Raw genomic sequence first — 19,384 nt, 5'->3', positions numbered from 1 at the left:
TGAAGTTTACCAATTAAGTTACAATTTGTGTAACAACAAAGTTACACTTTGTGACATTTATATATCCTTATTCACATTTATCCCATTATTTAGTGTGTTTCCATGCAGTTGAATTCAATTTAAAATATTCATTATCCATACACATTTGTAGGAAGAGAAAAAGTGTTTATTTCATACTACATCACTGGTTGGTAATCACTGTTAAGGCTCATTCACAATGAAAATTAAACATATCATAAGTGTTAACTTAACGTTACAGTAAAATCAAGAAGTCATACCATCATTCACGATGGGAACATAAACATAACAGCAAACATACTTGGTAACCATGGACGCCATTTCCTCATATTCTGTCGTATACTTCAGGGCTCCACGATTGTGTTCTGTCTGCAAATCATGTAAGCATAAGCATGAAAGTTTGGAGTTTGCAAACTTTCATGTTAATGTCTTACGGTAATGTTTATGTCAATGCTTATGTGAATCATTGTGAAAGCCTGGTAGCCTGGGTGCAAACTTCTGTGTTTATGTTACGGTTATGTTTAATTTTCATTGTGAATGGGCCTTTAACCTCTTCCTTAATTAACCCGAGTTAACTTGGGTTGCTAACTGCTGCCGAAAGTTATTAACCCTAGTTAATTCCTGTGAGACCAATTTTCGCTGCCAAGGATTATTAGCCCAAGTTTATATGTTTCTATCTTTAGTTAACTTTTTCCTCACTAGATGGCTACAGAAATTAGTGTTACTATTACATCTGGTGGAGTGTTTTGTACTTTTCTTTACGAATGGAATTCTATGCTCGTACAGCATTCACACACAGTAGATGCTAGTTAGTTTTGGCAGTTTCTGTTTGTGTTTAGTGTTTTGTTGTGCTGTTTTGTATGAAGATGGATTGTGTTAGTGATTCTGACAGTTCTGATGATGAATATATTCCTGTAGCAGATTCAGACAGTGAAGCATCGGTTTCAGAAGACGAAGTTACAAACGAAATTAGAGATTCAGATTATTCTGTTGATGTTGTGTCTGCTCGACAATACGTCGAAGAGAAGAAATCCAACACTATTTCTTCTGCACCTCTGAAGTTCCCGTTCACAGCTGCTTCTTCCCTGAACTTTAACATTGTCTCTGATAATGGTATTTCTTAATTTTTTTAATTATTCTTTGATAATGACCTCATCAACATCATAGTCAAGGAGTCGAATTGACATGCCATTCAGTGTCTACAGAATGCTGAAAATAATTCGTGGCAGCCCACTATATATTCTGAAATACGTATACTTTGGCATAGTGATACTGCAGAGCATTATTCACAATCTGAAGAACAGATGTACTGGTCCAAAGATCCAATGATCGCTACATACACTCTCATATAGGTGATTTATTAAAAAAATTCCTGCACTTCGCCAATGAGGACTACGATCAGGAAATTCACCAAAATTCAGAATTGAATAAAGTTTGGCCTATTTTTCGGAATTTTGAAGACAAATTCAAGAAGTTATACATCCTGGATAGAGATGTCACTATCAACGAGAGCCTTTTGCTTTATAAAGGAAAACCAGGGTGGGTGCAGTATTATACCACTAAAACTAGCCAGGTTTGGGGTAAAAACATACATGCTCTTTGAATCTAAGATAATTTACACTGGAAAAGAACCATTCTTGATAACGACTACAAGGATCTTCCAATATCTAGTCAAGTAGTCAGGACACACATGAAGCTTTTACTTGGTCATGGCTATTGTCTTATAACAGATAAATTTTACACGTCACCCCAGTTACCCAACATGTTCATTTCACACTACAGACACTTACAGGACTGTGAGAATGAGCAGGAAAGATATGCTACCACGATTGAAGACAAGAAAGCTGAAGAAGGGCGAAACTGTGGTCTTCTGAAGGGGCAAGTACATTGTCTTCAGGTGGAAGGAAAAAAAGATGTGGTGCTTCTTAACACAGTACACAGTGCTGAGATGGTCGTCATCAAGGATAATTTAAAGCTGAAAATGGCGATAGACTATAACAACACAATGGAGGGAGTCAACAGGGTAGACCAGCACTTGGCAGCTTATCCAGTCCCGTGAAAGAAAGGGAAGCGATATTACAAGAAGATCTTCTTTCATCTTCTTGAGTTGGCCATGTGAAATTCCTACATTTTATATACGAAATCTGGAGGCAGGAAGACACTCCTGGACTATCGAATGGTGGTAATCTGCAAGATATTCGAAAAATACACCCCAAGTGTACTCACTTTGACTTGAAGATAGACATTTTTCTAAAATTATTCCACAGACTCCGAAGAACAACAATCCAACCAGTTGTTTCATGTGTAGGAGTGTAAGGGATGCAAAAAAAAAAAAAAAAAAAAAATCGACGTGAGAGGTGATACTACTGTTCAGAATGCAATGTGCCACTGTGCATAACACTCTGCTTTCATGTCTATCATATGGCAAGCAACATTTAATGCATGTCAATATTTGAATATAGCACAATGGACCCATAATATGACGTCAATGCATGTGGGCTAGTTCCTCCCTTCAGCCTCACTCATTGCCATATCAACTCAGGCAAAATTAAAGATAGTAAGGTAGCAAAAGAAGCAGCAGTGGTGGCAAGAGTGTTGAAAAAGTGGTGGTTAGAGCATGGTAACAATAGCTGCGTCTGTGCATTTTCCCTTCCTGGCTACCTGAGTTCAATCCCTGGCCAGGAAATGATGGAATTTGCAGGGAGTTTTCTCAGGGTACTCCCATTTGCCAACACACACTACTGTCCCCTCATTTCATCTAAAAATAGGCTGTGTTAAGTTTTCGGGGTAGTACTAATATAGGAAAATCTGGGTGCTCTGGGGCCTGGAATTCATCATGTACTCATATGGCGATGGAACCTGACACTGTCAGGGCAGTGACAGGATGGTCTATCTGTCAGCATTGATTTACAAATGCGATCCAAGCCACCTGTTCAACTTGGAAAATCATCGCACATAATGGGTCAATGTAAGCCTAAATGCAAGTATCCGTCTGGGTTGGCCCTCGAAAATCAGCCCAAGCCAAGCCAAAAATGGTTATAGTTACAGTAGTAACAGTATCAACATTCTAGTTGTTACTGTAAATGTCTATGGAACCGAGGTGCACAAGTATAATCCTGGCCGAATGTAACGAATTTTTAGGCAGAAAAACTCTAAGTGTAGTTTTACTGAGTAAGGAAGTAATGTTATTGGCTCCATGTATTAAAGACAGATTAACTGCCTTCTTTGTTGTGAGATGAACGAGGGCAGCTAGTTCTATTGTAATTTCTGTCAATCATGAGAGCATATGGACGAAGTTGTGCAACAACAAACCAGCCAGCAATTTTGTAAAAAATAAGGTTTTGGTGTCAGCTGCAGGCAAGTAGTCGATATTATCTAAAATAAATACCTGAACACATGGTTTCTTGTTTTCCATTCTCAATACTGAGTTTAGTCCTTGTTCACTTGCCTTTCCTCCATTTTGGATTCTGTGACAACAGATCGACACTCAATTTGTTATTGCAAAATTTACATCATAATTATTACTTTGTTATTGAAATTATTTTCTTCAATGCTCAAAATCAGTTCAATTTGAACGAAATTGATAGTATGAATTTATAATTAAATTCAACTAAATACCGCAATATCTCTAAACAGAGAATTTGCTGGTTAGTCTGTTGTTGCATACTGTCCATGTAAAATCTTTGATGTAATTTTACTGTCAGTTGAAATAACTTTGGTGATACATTATGTATAGATATTTTCGCGAATGGGCATTTCATCTCTGATTTTCTTGCGTTTTAGCTAGAAACACAGAAATTCTTGTTGAAAGCATCTAGGTGTCCAAATTTTTGTCACTGAAATAGATTTGCTTACTCAGTCCTTTCTGAACAAGAAACGATTTAGTAACTTCTGTGCTCCAATTGTACAGACACTGAAAGTGACATGACGCAGATTGGAAGACAAACCAAAATATCATTCAAGACAACCATCATATGCAATAATTAACATCTAAAAACACAATATAACTATTTCTGGGATAATTTGAAACAGAAGTGTATGTAACAAATCCCCATACAATGGAGAATTGAAGGAAAATGTCTCCACGTAATTATTCTCAAAGAACTCCAAGTAGACCAAAATACTTTTATGAGATTCAGAGCAGGAGTTAATGTGACAACCAGGCCTAAAATCAACTAGGTTAATAATATAATTATAGACGTATGTCCAGTCATGTCGTGTTTGTATTATAAAGTCTTGATAAGAGATGAAAAATGAATGATTACGAACATTGAGGAGAAAGAGTGGGAATATTAAGTTCATAATCTTGCTGGTCCTATAATTTTCTCTGTGTACTGATATCAACTGACATATAAAAGGCATACAAGTTGAAAAAATGGAATCAATGAAACCATAACCAGCTGTGAAGTCTCAATGACTTGGTTGTTTAGTGCTCACCATTGGAAACCAACCACTAACCATAAATGAAGATCAAGATATGCTCTAGATCCATGAAAATAACACTGTCTTTGGTGTAAGTGAAATAATAATAATAATAATAATAATAATAATAATAATAATAATAATAATAATAATAATAATAATAATGTCTTAACCCATACCCCATTACCTCCTGGCTTTGTTGCCTCATGAGTGATGCCTTATTAGTGTCACTTATGAGGTTCCAACCTGTCTTCGGACAGTTGACAAAACAGTTATGTCCCAACAGTTTCTGTCTTGCATGTACTACAGGCTATGTGAAGTTGAATTCATGTATAATATTTCTGTTACACAGCACAGTAGAGAAATCATATCACTAGCAGACAGTTCGTATTGAAATATTACAATACAAATTTTCAACATTTCGTCACTTTCATATACAGAACAATCAATGGAAAAGCAGAATTCTGCATAGGAATCAGTCTGCTTTCCTGCAAAGCTTAAACTATAAATAATTAGGTAAATGTTAAGTACACTTAGCAAAGTCACTGCTTTAAATGACCACCTTCGTATATAACGTCAAGATTAAAGAATATGGTGTAGCAGTTGTCAAAATATACATTCAAAATATATTACCTTACACTTTTATACGATTTCCATAACTCTCTTATGAAGACAACATCCACGTGTAAATATAGCAAATTTAATAATACACGAAGTTGCTGGGATTCATAAGACTATTGTAATGTGGCATTACCATACATGAATTCGCATTCTGTATTGGTTGGGTCTACTTTCTCATCTACTTAAATGTCCACCACCTTTGACCAAGCAATTACCCTTTCACAAATAAAATTGAAAAACTACAATACCCCTTTCAATTTTTCAGAATTTCAATCATTTATTCTGTTGTTTTAATTTTGTCAGAATTAATCTATATCATTTCATTCAACATGATGCAGTGTCAAATTATAAGCAACTGCAGTAATCCAGGAAGTTACAGGAGAGCAATTGAACATACACATGTATTTTATAAACTGACAAACACAAAGGTGATTAGGAGTTGGTATGGAGGAATTGTGGAACAAGTATGACAGAATAAACCAAAACCTATCCCACAGTCACTCTGACCACCACCAGCTCCAGGAAAGTGACAGCTGTCTGAAGACGAGGTTGTAACTGACTAAAAGGTCTATCTGTAAAGAACTGACTGATACTTCAATCCGAATACAGCCGAGCTGTCACACAACTTCAACTAATCCATATACTGTATAACGGTTGAGATTATTTCAGTGTATATCTGCAAGTACAGTTTCTGATATTCACCATTATCTAATACTTACATATGACGAGAAGTTGTATATCTTGTTCTCCTCAAGTCGACCATGCTGTTGCAGGGCCAAGCTGTACAGCAACCCGTTGTTTCCTGGGCGAAGCCATTCAGGTGACAGTCGTGACATGCATAAACCACTACATGACAAGCAACGATACATTCGCCTCTCCTGGACAATTCTCTGGGTGTCAGAAGTAAAGATGGCTAATCCTTTAGGGCCGGGAGCTGCAAACAAATGTTTTCATATAAGAAAGAAACTTTCTCTCATTTTGTGTATCGTGTGAGCTAGAGGTCACAATATTCCACAACTTCGCAACATCTTCACTTCAATACAGATTGTGTGGACTCAGCTACAACTGTCTCACACAGTGCCATTCATAACCATTTCCTCCTCCTTCTTGTACATAAAACTTTAATAAATATAGAATGAACCGCCATGTATTGTGGGTCCCTATCACCACGGCATGGCGCGTCCTCAGGTTGCGGATCGAGGAGACGGCCTCCAGATATGGAGGGTAGCTGCGAATATATTGAATAAGCAGTCGCGGACAGCCGATGAGGGGTGGTGGAGAAAAAATGGGAGTATAAGGGTACAGTGCATCAGTTATTCATAGATTTCAAAAAGGCATATGACTCGGTTAAGAGAGAAGTTTTATATATTCTTATGGAATTTGGTATTCCCAAGAAACTAGTTCGATTAATTAAAATGTGTCTCAGTGAAACGTACACCAGAGTTCGTATAGGTCAGTTTCTGTCAGATGCGTTTCCAATTCACTGTGGGCTGAAGCAAGGAGATGCACTATCTCCTTTACTTTTTAACTTTGCTCTAGAATATGCCATTAGGAAAGTCCAAGATAACAGAGAGGGTTTGGAATTGAACGGGTTACATCAGCTGCTTGTCTATGCGGATGACGTGAATATGTTAGGAGAAAATCCACAAACGATTAGGGAAAACACGGAAATTTTACTTGAAGCAAGTAAAGCGATAGGTTTGGAAGTAAATCCTGAAAAGACAAAGTATATGATTATGTCTCGTGACGAGAATATTGTACAAAATGGAAATATAAAAATTGGAAATTTATCTTTTGAAGAAGTGGAAAAATTCAAATATCTGGGAGCAACAGTAACAAATATAAATGATACTCGGGAAGAAATTAAACACAGAACAAATATGGGAAATGCCTGTTATTATTCGGTTGAGAAACTTTTATCATCCAGTCTGCTGTCAAAAAATCTGAAAGTTAGAATTTATAAAACAGTTATATTACCGGTTGTTCTTTATGGTTGTGAAACTTGGACTCTCACTTTGAGAGAGGAACATAGGTTAAGGGTGTTTGAGAATAAGGTGCTTAGGAAAATATTTGGGGCTAAGAGGGATGAAGTTACAGGAGTATGGAGAAAGTTACACAACGCAGAACTGCACGCATTGTATTCTTCACCTGACATAATTAGGAACATTAAATCCAGACGTTTGAGATGGGCAGGGCATGTAGCACGTATGGGCGAATCCAGAAATGCAAATAAGTGTTAGTTGGGAGACCGGAGGGAAAAAGACCTTTAGGGAGGCCGAGACGTAGATGGGAAGATAATATTAAAATGGATTTGAGGGAGGTGAGATATGATAATAGAGACTGGATTAATCTTGCTCAGGATAGGGACCAATGGCGGGCTTATGTGAGGGTGGCAATGAACCTCCGGGTTCCTTAAAAGCCAGTAAGTAAGTAAGAATGAACCGTAAGTAATGTCATTAATTTCAGGGGGCAATTTTATGAGATCAACATCTACTTGGAGGATTTAGTGAAGAAATGTTTTCAGAACATCGGAGGGATGTTAGTAGAGGAAGAACAATGAAGTGGATAAGATTTACTAATCATATGGCGTTGTTAGCAACAGAGAAGAATATGCTAAGGGATACACTACTGGAGATAAATGACAGCTGTGAGCAGTATGGGGTGAAGATAAATATGCAAACAAGACGAAGACATTTGTTGTCGGAAGAAAATAAAGAAGGTAAACGTGCGAGTACTAAATGAGGAAGTAGAGCAAGTGGACAGCTTCAAATACTTGGGCTGTACTATAAGCAGTAACATGAGCTGCTGCCAGAAGTCAAAAGGAGGATAGCAATGGCAAAGGAAGTTAAGGAGCATCTTCTGCAGACCTCTGGAAAAATACCTAAGGAAGAGATTAGTGAAGTGCTTTGTGTGGAGTGTGACATTGTCTGGAGCAGAAACATGGACATTACGACGAAGTGAATAGAAACGACTAGAAGCATTTGAAATGTGGATATGGAGAAGGATGGAGCGTGTGAAATGGGCAAACAGAATAAGAAAATGAAGCTATGTTGGAAAGAGTGGGTAAAGAAAGAATTATGCTGAAACTAATCAGGAAGAGAAAAAGGAATTAATTAGGTCACTGGTTGAGAAGAAACTGCCTTCTGAAGGATGCAATGGAAGGAATGGTGAAAGGGAGAAGAGTTTGGGGCAGAAGAAATCAGATGATAGACGACATTAAGATATATGGATAATAAGCGGAGACTAAGTGGAAGGCACAAACTAGAAATGATTGGTGAATGCTGAGTTTGCAATGAAAGACCTGCCATTTGGCAGAACACTATATATGAATATATATTCTTTGAAATATTTCAAACTAAAAACGAAATACAATTTTTGCTCATTTTTGTTTCATTTTAGAGCTAAATAGTTTTCATGAAACATTTCATTGTGTGTTTTGGAAAAGCCATTGATTTAATTCCCAATACGCAAAGTCAATTTAATAGAGCAGTGTGTTACGATAATAAATTCTGGAAAGAATTTGTTTTTCCCTTTAAATGTGCAGAAATTTGATCCAAACAAATGTAACTTCTCATTCTGCAAAAGAATTTTAAAATGTTACATTTGTTCGGATCAAATTTCTGCACATTTAAGAGGCAAAAATAAAACTCTTTCAATAATTTATTGTACTAATACAATGCTCTCTTAAACTGACTGCGCATATTGGGAATTAAATCAATGTTTTTATCAAAACACGTTATGAAATGTTTCAGGTTAAATATTTTTATCTCGAAAAGAAAGCAAAAACGAGTAAAATTGTATCAAATTTTTTTGTTTGAAGTATATCAAAGAATAAGTTCTTCAAATTAATGACAATTACGGTTTACTCTGTGTAACTTATGTTAAAATAATAGAAAATATAATACTTTTTATGTGACTTAGATCATACGTCTCATCTTCTTTGTGGCTATAATATTTTGTATGGCGGCATGTAATATTTAACTTACCAAAACTAACTACAGATTTGTATCAGCAAGCAATTCAGAACGCGTTACGAACTAATATCGAACATCTTTCGAAACATATGCTAATTGAGTACATTCTGAGAACTAGTTCGGGATTTTACGTTGTTGGAGCACTTCTTGAACCATTCTTTCATAGTCTTCGGAGTTTCTTCTTATATTAAAATTATATTCATCTTCCGAACTTAATTCGTCATAAAATATATCACTATGATCGACTATTTTTTAACTTCAACCTGCCCAATCTCAAAGCATTTTAACCTCAAACTCAAATTAAGCCATTTGCACTTGCGTCAGCATTTCGAAATTCCCATTCCCAGTTAATCGACAACCAATTTCATTTGTTGCAAAGACTGTTCTCCAAAGCATGATGGAATAGGAAACTGAGTTCAGAATCAGTTCAAGTCTTGTTGTAATGCACATTGAGCTAATGCGCATGAGCAGAATCGATTCTAAACTGTGCTGGAACAAACCTGAAGGCTTGAGTTTTAACATCACAATAAGGCACGAATGGCTTGTGTGTTCTGGATGACTAAAAAGACGCAACCTCCATGAACTAATCTGTGGTGACATAAACATAGATTATCCATCAGAAACCTTATCTAAAAGCAAACTAAAATCACTTCTTGAAACTTATAATCTTAGTCACACAGTAAGTTTCCCAATCACAATACAAGCGGGAAGTACAGCAGAACCTCAATTATCCGTGGTAATGAAGGGGGTGGGCTGAATGGTTAATCGAAAAAATCGGATAATCCGTATCATAGAAGACTTTCATAAATTAAGTGTTGCATAATTCAGTTTCATAATTTTCTCCGTGGTCAAGTGTTTTAACGCATTAGGAACTGGATCAGAACTTTTAAGTATAATAGCTCTGTTGGAAAGAGTGGGTGAAGAAAGAATAATGCTGAAACTGATCAGGAAGAGGAAAAGGAATTGGCTGGATCACTGACTGAGAAGAAACTGCCTACTGAAGGATTCACTGGAAGGAATGGTGAACGGAAGAAGATTTTGGGGCAGAAGAAGATATCAAATACTAGAAGGCATTAAATATGGATCATATGCAGAGATAAGAGGAAGGCAGAAAATAGGAAAGACTGGAGAATGCTGGGTTTGCAGTGACAACACTATGAATGAATGAATTAATGACGGGTTTCCAAGGGTCAAGAAAACTTCCTATGATGGGTTTCTGTGGAAAGAAAGGAAAAGTATAGGTCTCATGTTATAGATTGAAGCAACTTATACACTTTATCCTTGTTTTTATTAAATCTCGCACAGCTTTAACTCCAATCTCGTATTCCGATGTGAGATGAACCACAGTTCCTCCTCCAAAACCACTCAATTATATGCACTTCGATACTTAGCACAACATGTATTCTTTTGGCATTTCTAAAAGACGTTTTGCAGAGAAATTAAACAGGTCAATCCAACAATCGGTTAATAGGTTGACGAATAATCGGGATTATACTGTACTATATTCATTGATAATATATTTATAGATAAAAGTACATTGAATTCCTATTCAACAGAACCTTTAATCAATGGCCTGTCTGATCACTGATGCACAAATTCTAAGTGTTTTCGATGTGAGTGAAAAATTCCAGTGTTAAAAAAAAAATAAATAAAAAAGGATTATAAATGTTGAATGTCTTCATCATTTAAATGCATATCTACAAAATGAATCTGGGGAAAATGTATATAGTACCAGTACCTTACTTACTTATAGCTTTTAAAGAACCTGGAGGTTCACTGCCACCCTCACATTAGCCCGCCATCATTCCTTACCCTGAGCAAGATTAATCCAGTCTCTACAATCATATCCCACCTCTCTCAAATCCATTTTAATATTATCCTCCCATCTACGTCTCGGCCTCCCCAAAGGTCTTTTTCCCTCCGGCCTCCCAACTAACACTCTATATAGTACTGGTACCACTCATATTAATAGTAAATTTAATGCATTTTTCACTACAATTACGAATTATTTCAATTAATGTTTTCTGTTCAAGGTGGTGAAGAAATTTAAAAGTAAAAGCATGTGGATAACTCAGGAAATTAAAATATCATGTATTACAAAAAGGAATCTATACTTAATGAGAAGGAATAGTGATGATCCTCATGTTCATATCTATTATAACGACTACTGTAAAATTTTGTCAAAAGTTATGAAAGAGGCAAAGAGAATGCATCTGAATCAAAAAATATAAAATGAGTTGATATTCAAAGAATGAAAATATTTCTTCTATTAAAATCAATGAATGTAAAGTAGAAAACCCAAAATCAATTGCAAATCATTTTAACAACTTCTATATAAATATTAAAAAAAATGTTCAAGGTCAATGTTACTTACCTGGTAACTTCTGCTGGCATAAGTAGTTATCACAAACCACTGAAGGATGTACGCCATACTTCTCAAGAAACAGCTCATCCATAGCACCTGCTAACTTCTTGATGTAACTTTCTTGTATAATTCGGCTGCCACCTTAAGACAGAGAAACAGGTCTATCAATTACAACATCAAGCGCATATGTATTTAAAAAAAAAAACACGCACGCACGCACGCACACACACACACACACACAAAAATAGCGTTGAGTTGAATTGCTTTTGTGGGTGTCAAGTCTGTATTTAACCCGGAATTTGTGCAGAGTGAATACAGTGGTGTTTGCAAGGTATGGTGTAAATGGAAGTTTAGTGAGTGCTACATATGCGACAGTATTGACGAAACTGAAATAATGTAAATGTATAGAAAGTTTTGTTTATTTATTTTTGTTTGTGAGGCTCTCAAGATACGCGAGATAGCTCAATGACTGTGTGTAACACTACGTTTTTAACAGTGAAACTTGAGGTTGCTGATCAGTACACGCGCAAAGGGTATTTAGGAGCCACTGGCCTGAGAAGAAGCAGTACCGGTGCATCAGGGGGCGGACACACGCACACGCATACGCATGCACACACACTCACTCCCTCTCTCGCTCTCTCTCTCTCTCTCCCCCTCTCTCCAGTAACAAAAATGACTATAAAGAAACAAAGGCGAAGAGAGAATAATGTTTTTACAAATATATCACTATAGTCAACAACAGCACATACTAAAATAATAAAAATAAATAAGTAGCTATTAAGAGATTTATAAACATACAACACACAGACAATTCATACTTAATCCATCATTAAATTTCAATTGATATGTCGTCACATCTTCTTTCACCCACTTCCACACTCATTCACCTCCACCCACAGAAGACACCGATTGCAACACACAAGATAGAAGCATCATGACCAATGGCAATGAAGCGTATCACTTCAAAACATCATATAAAATGTTTAAGATGTAATAGTTTTGTAACATATCTCGACACATAACATTATAACCTTATAAATTCTCTAAATCAATAGTATTAATAAATTTTCAATATTCATTCATAAACTTTACTATCAGTTGCATTTTATTTGCAAACTACATTCCTCCCTTTCGAATTACATTTCTTCTTAGTTTCTTCCTCTCCTCATCGAGTTTGTTACATTCATATAAAATGTGATTAACTGTTTGCTCCCCTCCTCTACAGGGACAGGTCGAGTCTTCAGTGCTGTGGAATCGTTGGTAGTATGCTCTTAGTCTTCCATGTCCTGTTAACATTGTAGTGAGGTTTGGTGTCAGTGTTATCCTTAGTTTGTCTTTGTGCGACTGTAGGAAAATATTGTCTGGTTTCTTCTCCTTTCATGGTATTTCTTCATTCATTTTCCCATTTTGCTATACTTTCCTATCATAATATTTTCCGGATGGTACTTTTTGGGACCTTTTTGTGGCACTCCAACTCTTCTAGTACTGTTGCCCTTTTTGCCAGTTTGTCACCATGTCGTTCCCTTGTATCCCTATATGAGCCTTATCGTGTGAGTGTGTGTGTGTGTGCGCATGTGCGCGTTTTTTTTTTTTTTTTTTTTGTTGAAATCATTCTGCATGCTCTGTTACCACAAAATTAGAGATATCTCAAAGGCAAAATATCCCCGAAAATCATCATATAAAAGTTTTGAGCTAAGTTCAAATCAGGTGTATATTTATCATTTAGTGTTATTTAAAAACTAATTCTATAAAAAAAATTTAATGTGCTTCACAAAAAAACCCTGAATGATGAAGCAAATCTGAAAACATATTTGAAATCAACATGACAAAGAAACTTAGATTCAGTTAATTTAGTTCTTGTGAAAGAAAAAAAAAAGTTATTTTTGAGGCCAGTGTTTTTTTTTGTAACATATTATGTTATATTATAATCGCAATATAAAATACACATTAAATATGACATCTGAATAAAATGCGCTAATTTAATTTAGATTAGTTTGCGCCACCTGACTATTATATGAAATTTTGGCAACCTGAGAGTTACAAAATGTCCAACTATTGTGAACCTACCAGATAGAATATCAGTAAATTTAAGCAGGTGATCAAGTGATGGAGAACAAAAGTTGAAGTTACAATTTCTTTCAGTGCAATAGGGACAATAGACATTTCAGTGAATTAATCAAATATTCATATTTTACGCTTTTTTATTTATATATTTTTTCTTCTTGGGACTAAGGTTACCCTCTTTGACAATGGAAATTCGGCATAACACCCTTGCTGGTCCAGTACATTTTTCATCTTAAGAGAAAGTTCAAATGCAAGCTTGGTATACAACAAAAGTGCTAGTGATTCTCACAACAAACCAAATGATCAGCATCAGAAGTATGAACATAAGAGTCCAGAAATGGTTTAGGTATGTCATCAGATGAAATGTAAGTCTCCTATTGTAAATAATATATTTAGAGGTATTAAAAAATTCTATATATGGATCATATGAGGAGACAAAGAGGAAGGCAGAAAATAGGAAAGATTGGAGAAAGCAGGGTTTGCAGTGAAAGAACACTGAGTGCATGAAAGGATTCTAGATACAATGTGATAGCATGCTATCCTAATGTAACCAATACAGAATTCATAGTATCTATTCACAAAATATTAAACAGTATAATAATTATCATAGAGTGAAAGGAGTCCCATTTTTAAGATCAGGACATCTTTATTGTTCGGAAACGACTAAAATTATTAAAACAACAGAATTTTCAGAGGCCAGTATTATCACTGTCTTCGATAATATTTGCAATAACTGTTCACTGTTTAATACCATTAAATTCGTTTATCATCGAAAATTTGGTAACCTTTTTTGCTGAATCATGTACAGCTTGATTCAGAGATTTCGACCCTTGCAAAAAGTAAGTAGATGGACTAAGAGAGAGTTACTCATCACTACCGATGGGCTGGGTCGCACAGTCGTTAAGCTCTAATACTTCCTTCTTATCATGTCGCGGTACACACATCCACACATCCTGTTACTAACCAATACGTGTGTTGACTGAACAATGTCATGACAACATAACTCTCTTGACGTGGAGTGTTCCTCAGCTACAAGCACAGATATTGTTTTCTTTATTCCTCTTCTCTCCTATGTACGTCTGTGATTAAATTTCTTTATGACGCAACACAAAGCTCGCTCACTACCAAACGAGCAAGAACAAGAGCCAAAATCGTTGAATCGAGCTTTACTGGTACATTTTTCCTGAATTACTAACATTCTCACAATCTTAAATGCCCAATCATGTGCCAGATTTTTCTGTCTTTACAATTGAATACTGAAGACTGAATCGCAGGTATCACGGACTGTTTACAGCTAGAGTGGCAGTCTTACTTCCAGGAAAATGACTAACATTCTAACAATCTTAAATGCCCACCTGTGCCAGTGTTCTATAAAGATGTCATGTACCGAGCCTGGACTGTGAGCATTCATTACTAAAGACTGAATGATAACTATCACTGACTGTTTACAGCTAGAGTGCGAGTTTTACTTTATGCAAAATGGCTTCAATAAAAGTGCTAGGAATGTGAAAACAGTAAACAGATCTACAGGTGTTCCTTCTTTAAAAGTTAAATAAAATAAAATGATGTTAGTGATTATGAGATATGAAATGAATTATAGATATAATCTCTGTGTGCAAAATTTTGTGTATGATTACAGCATCCGATAAAAATAATAAAAATATATAAACTTAGAAAAATTAGCGTTACTTTCTTGTAGAAGAATTAATGATAATTGAGAATTTACTGCATAAAAACTCTATGATTTAAGAAAAAACGTTATTTTTATTTATTTAGCACAATTTTCAGTATTTCAGTAAATTCCTATATTTAATCAGATATCTTTATTTAACAAGCCCTTCAATGAAACACAATGGTGGAATGAGACTCAGCAGGAGTTCTAATTCCAATTATGTACATTACCTATGGCAACACAACCATCACTATCAAACTCTACGTATTTGTCCAAGTTTTCTTCGACACCCCACACATTAGGCAGAAGAGCACGTGGAATTACAGGCAGTTTTTCTGAAAAGAAAAAAAAAAAACTTACCACAGTAAATTATATTTTCATGGATTTTCCTTTGCATACAAAAGGAAAAGAGATCACACACTTCAAAGTGGCTATCATAAGAAAACACGACTATCATCCAATTTTTCAATGTCGCACACCTGCTCTACAGTTTCCACACTGACAGGTCATTTCCCTGAATGGCCTTTCCTTTTATCACATATGCATTCATGCTCTACAAAATCTCTATACCATTTCAGAATCGTTTTGTCGGTAGGTGCCTCATGATGAAAATTCTGTCTGAAAGCACGCTGTCTCTTATTACACTCTGAGTACTATGATATTCCAATACACACCAACTACGTTCCTGTGGATTCGCCATAACCTAAATAACCCTCTAAATGCCGCAGAATTCACACAGACTTGAAAATTTAACATTCAAATCATTTAACACAATTTGCTTATATCCAACAATGCCTTAATGACAAGCGAAATAGTGGAAACTGAGTTTTTTTTCTTTCTTCTTTTGTTGCCATCTGTTGTTTCAGACAAATATTATCAATTACACATTTCCTGAAATTCTTTGAGCTGTTCTTTCTAATGACACCGGTATGAATTTCGTAAAACACATAGGGCCGTATTCATAGACATTTTTAGCGCAGGTTTCCGGTGGATGATCAGCATTTTTCGTATTCATAAACCAGTGTTAGCGATAGGATATGATTTGAATTCTGTACAAGTAACCAGTGGATAGCCAGGGCTAGCTTAGTATGCTCGTAGCGCGTGCTGCGAAATGTCTATGAATAGCACCCCTAGTGACAGAATTATAGCAGTTTATAACCCCGGAATGTTTATGCGGACACACTGCACAATATCATTACTCTACCTTGTCAAAATCAGTTTTGTTTTAGTGACACCATGTAACAAAAATCGCCAGAAAAAAAAAGCAATACAGACAATACTGCAGCAAACAAAATTCTCCACAGGCCTATCTGCAAAAAAATTACCTAAAATCAAATATCAAAAGCAAGGTCCCAGATTCGAATGCAGGTGATGATGAGATTTTCTCACCCTAGTAACTTCCAGAACAGCTCTGAAGTGCACTCAGCCTCTTGTCAAATTGAGTACTGATTCTTTTCAGGATTAAAAAAACTGGCTGGAATGTAGTGCTGACCACATCATTTCATACATAGGTTAAGAAAGTATGTGATGCCTTTATATGCTATTTACGGTGTTTAACCAAATCAACAGATTGCTGACTTCATTCTCATTATTACATCCCACATTTCTATATTGTTTAATTTTACCTTATTTACTGCTTAGCTGTGCTCGGTGGCAAGAACAGGTACTACTCCTTCCCTATCACCTTCCAACTGCATATCATCATCATCATCATCATCATCATCTTTTCCCATATTAGAAAACACAGCCAGTAATGGTCTTGTACTTCAATGAAGAATTTTATTAGAAGTAGTACTATTTAAGAGAACTCAAAGCAAGTTGTATCATACAGACGACATAATTATTATGTAATATATTTTATGCAGTAATTAAGCAAAAATACACAATCTTGTCATTGCAATTGACAACAGTGGTACATTCTAGTTTTCTTATTTCTCTACCGCTTTCACCCCTTGTCACCATATATGAAATAATGACTGATTATTTAATGCTCCTTTATTACACAATGGGTGAACAGTCACAAAGAGGGAACTGATAGCTTCTTAACTCACCTCCCTTGATCCCCACAAGAGGGATAAAATGATTTCTTGCACTGCTACTCCAAGCAAGACAGAGTGGGGGATTAAGTACACCAGTCTTGGATCTACAGTCTTGAGGATTCACGAGGGCTGGCAAGAATACAGCTGTAATTAACAGATACGTAGGTAACATTTGAGCAGATTAATCTTGTTCAAAAAAATGTGTATCAGCTTTACATAGTGTCACATATTTTATAAACATACATATCGATTACACATTTTTATCACTTAAGATTTGGTAAATTTGTTATAGAAACAATGTTCCTGTGAATGTGAAAGTATGTTGATAATTAGTCAACTAAGGCTTTTTTTATAAATAATTCTGAAGTCACCAATTTAAAAAAAATGTAAGTAAACTTAATATACCAAACGTAATTATTTATTATTAGGATGGTTTTCCAATTATGTACAGTCTTAGAAAAAAATTTTGTCTCACAGATACTTTAAGTCCCAGAAAGGAAGCATTGCGCATGATCAGACATACAGCAAAATAAAACTAATTTCATTACCTCAACTAGTCGTTCTCTTGTGAACCAGGTCGCTCATCCTCTGATCATGTGCACTGCCTCCTTTCTGGGACTTATAAAGTATGTGCGACAAAACTTTTTTAATACTGTACATAGTTTTCTTCAGCCCATCAATATAAATAAAATTATAATTACAAAAAAAGAGATGGCATGAGAGCGGAACAGGCTGGTTGGCCTTAATTCCATGAAAGGAAGATGACTATGATAACATAAAAATTAATAATTGTAATAGCGTGCAAATTAAGCTCAAGATGCTACATGAAAAAGTTTCTTCAATATAAGTAACTACAGAAGAAAAGTCGTGCATAATACCTTAATAGCTCAAGAAGACTTAACTGTGAAATTACAAATTTCTCATGTGAAAATTTCACAAAATTGACTTGACATACTCTACCCATATAGTCTTCAAATACTATTTCAGATTATTTAGTTGGTCATTTTATGACGCTTTATCAACTGCTATGGTTATCTAGCATCTCAATGAGATGGTAATAATGCCAGCAAATTGAGTCCAGGATCCAATGCCGGAAGTTACCCAGCATTTGTACTTAATGGGTTGAAGGAAAATGCAGGAAAAAAATCTCAACCAGGTAACTTGTCCCAACCAGGATTTGAACCCAGGTCCGGTCATTTCACAGTCAGCAGTGGACTATTTCAGATGTTATTAATTGTAATTTTGAGTTATACGTATTTCCCACTTATTTTTTCCTTCACACCCCACAAATGTTTTACTGTAGTGCACATATTTCCGACATCCAAGAAATGAAGGGACGAAAAAGTAAATCTAAATTTAAACAATAACAGTCTGAGCATGTTACATAACCTCAGCAATCTTGAAACTTTAGAAGTGAATACATAAAGAGTGAATGATGTTAATCAATTTGAGCTAAGAAATCATTCCTACCTGAATAATCGGCAAAGCAGTGCATGCCAACCAGCGAGTCCAACAGGATAATGGGTCTCTTAAGCACATTGGCGAGTCCAAATACGTGCATATTACGTAGGCCAATCGTTTCATATCTTTCATCTTCTGGCACGTAATGAGGGTCACATTCGTCAATTATCAGATCCCACTCTGTGACATTTATAAAATCTCGGAACGTACGCTGATTGTGAACAAATTTTACAATTAGGTACATATTATTAAAATTTTTGTTTGAACAGGTATTGTATGTGTGGTTTCTCATTAGTATTATCACTACATAGAAACCTGAACAAAAATTATTAAGCCTGGAAAAAAATGATGGAATGATCTCAAACATTATGAATTATTATTATTATTCAGAGCATTCTAACCGGGGGGGGGGGAGAGGGGAGGGGAGGAGGGAGAGAGAGAGGGAGAGAGGGAGAGAGAGAGAGAGAGTGAGTGAGTGAGTGAGTGTGTGTGTGTGTGTGTGTGCGCGCGTGCGCGCGCATGGTGGCTGGAAGCATGCTGTTTGCCTGCAGACTCGGATATTCATAGCCCCTCAAGTCAATCACATAGATTACAATAACCACCTACCTTTGTCATAGAAGATATTGGAAATGAACTTGTACTACCACAAAACAGATACTGGATTGCAGGAAACCCTGATCTTGTACAGAAAATGCCATTGCATGACCAAAAAATATTGGTGTATGGTGTGCAGCGAATGCAGAATTAT

General features: G+C 35.9%; 1 protein-coding gene across 3 annotated transcripts in view; it reads right to left on the bottom strand.

The window, feature by feature from the left end:
• The window catches only part of LOC138707407 (deubiquitinating protein VCPIP1-like), a 75,476-nt gene that overhangs the window by 24,301 nt on the left and 31,791 nt on the right, over window positions 1-19,384 (bottom strand). For all 3 annotated transcript variants that reach the window (XM_069836790.1, XM_069836792.1, XM_069836791.1), the window contains exons 6-10: window positions 18,646-18,847; window positions 17,188-17,319; window positions 15,367-15,471; window positions 11,410-11,541; window positions 5,781-5,995 (exon numbers count right to left, since the gene is read on the bottom strand). In XM_069836790.1, the coding sequence (XP_069692891.1) occupies window positions 5,781-5,995; window positions 11,410-11,541; window positions 15,367-15,471; window positions 17,188-17,319; window positions 18,646-18,847 (786 nt within the window). The remainder of the gene's footprint in view (window positions 1-5,780; window positions 5,996-11,409; window positions 11,542-15,366; window positions 15,472-17,187; window positions 17,320-18,645; window positions 18,848-19,384) is intronic.

Source organism: Periplaneta americana, chromosome 10, assembly GCF_040183065.1.
Source record: "Periplaneta americana isolate PAMFEO1 chromosome 10, P.americana_PAMFEO1_priV1, whole genome shotgun sequence".
NCBI classification, from domain to species: Eukaryota; Metazoa; Arthropoda; class Insecta; order Blattodea; family Blattidae; genus Periplaneta; species Periplaneta americana.
Note: the sequence above shows the minus strand (reverse complement) of the source record. Positions and strands in the feature narration are given on the sequence as shown.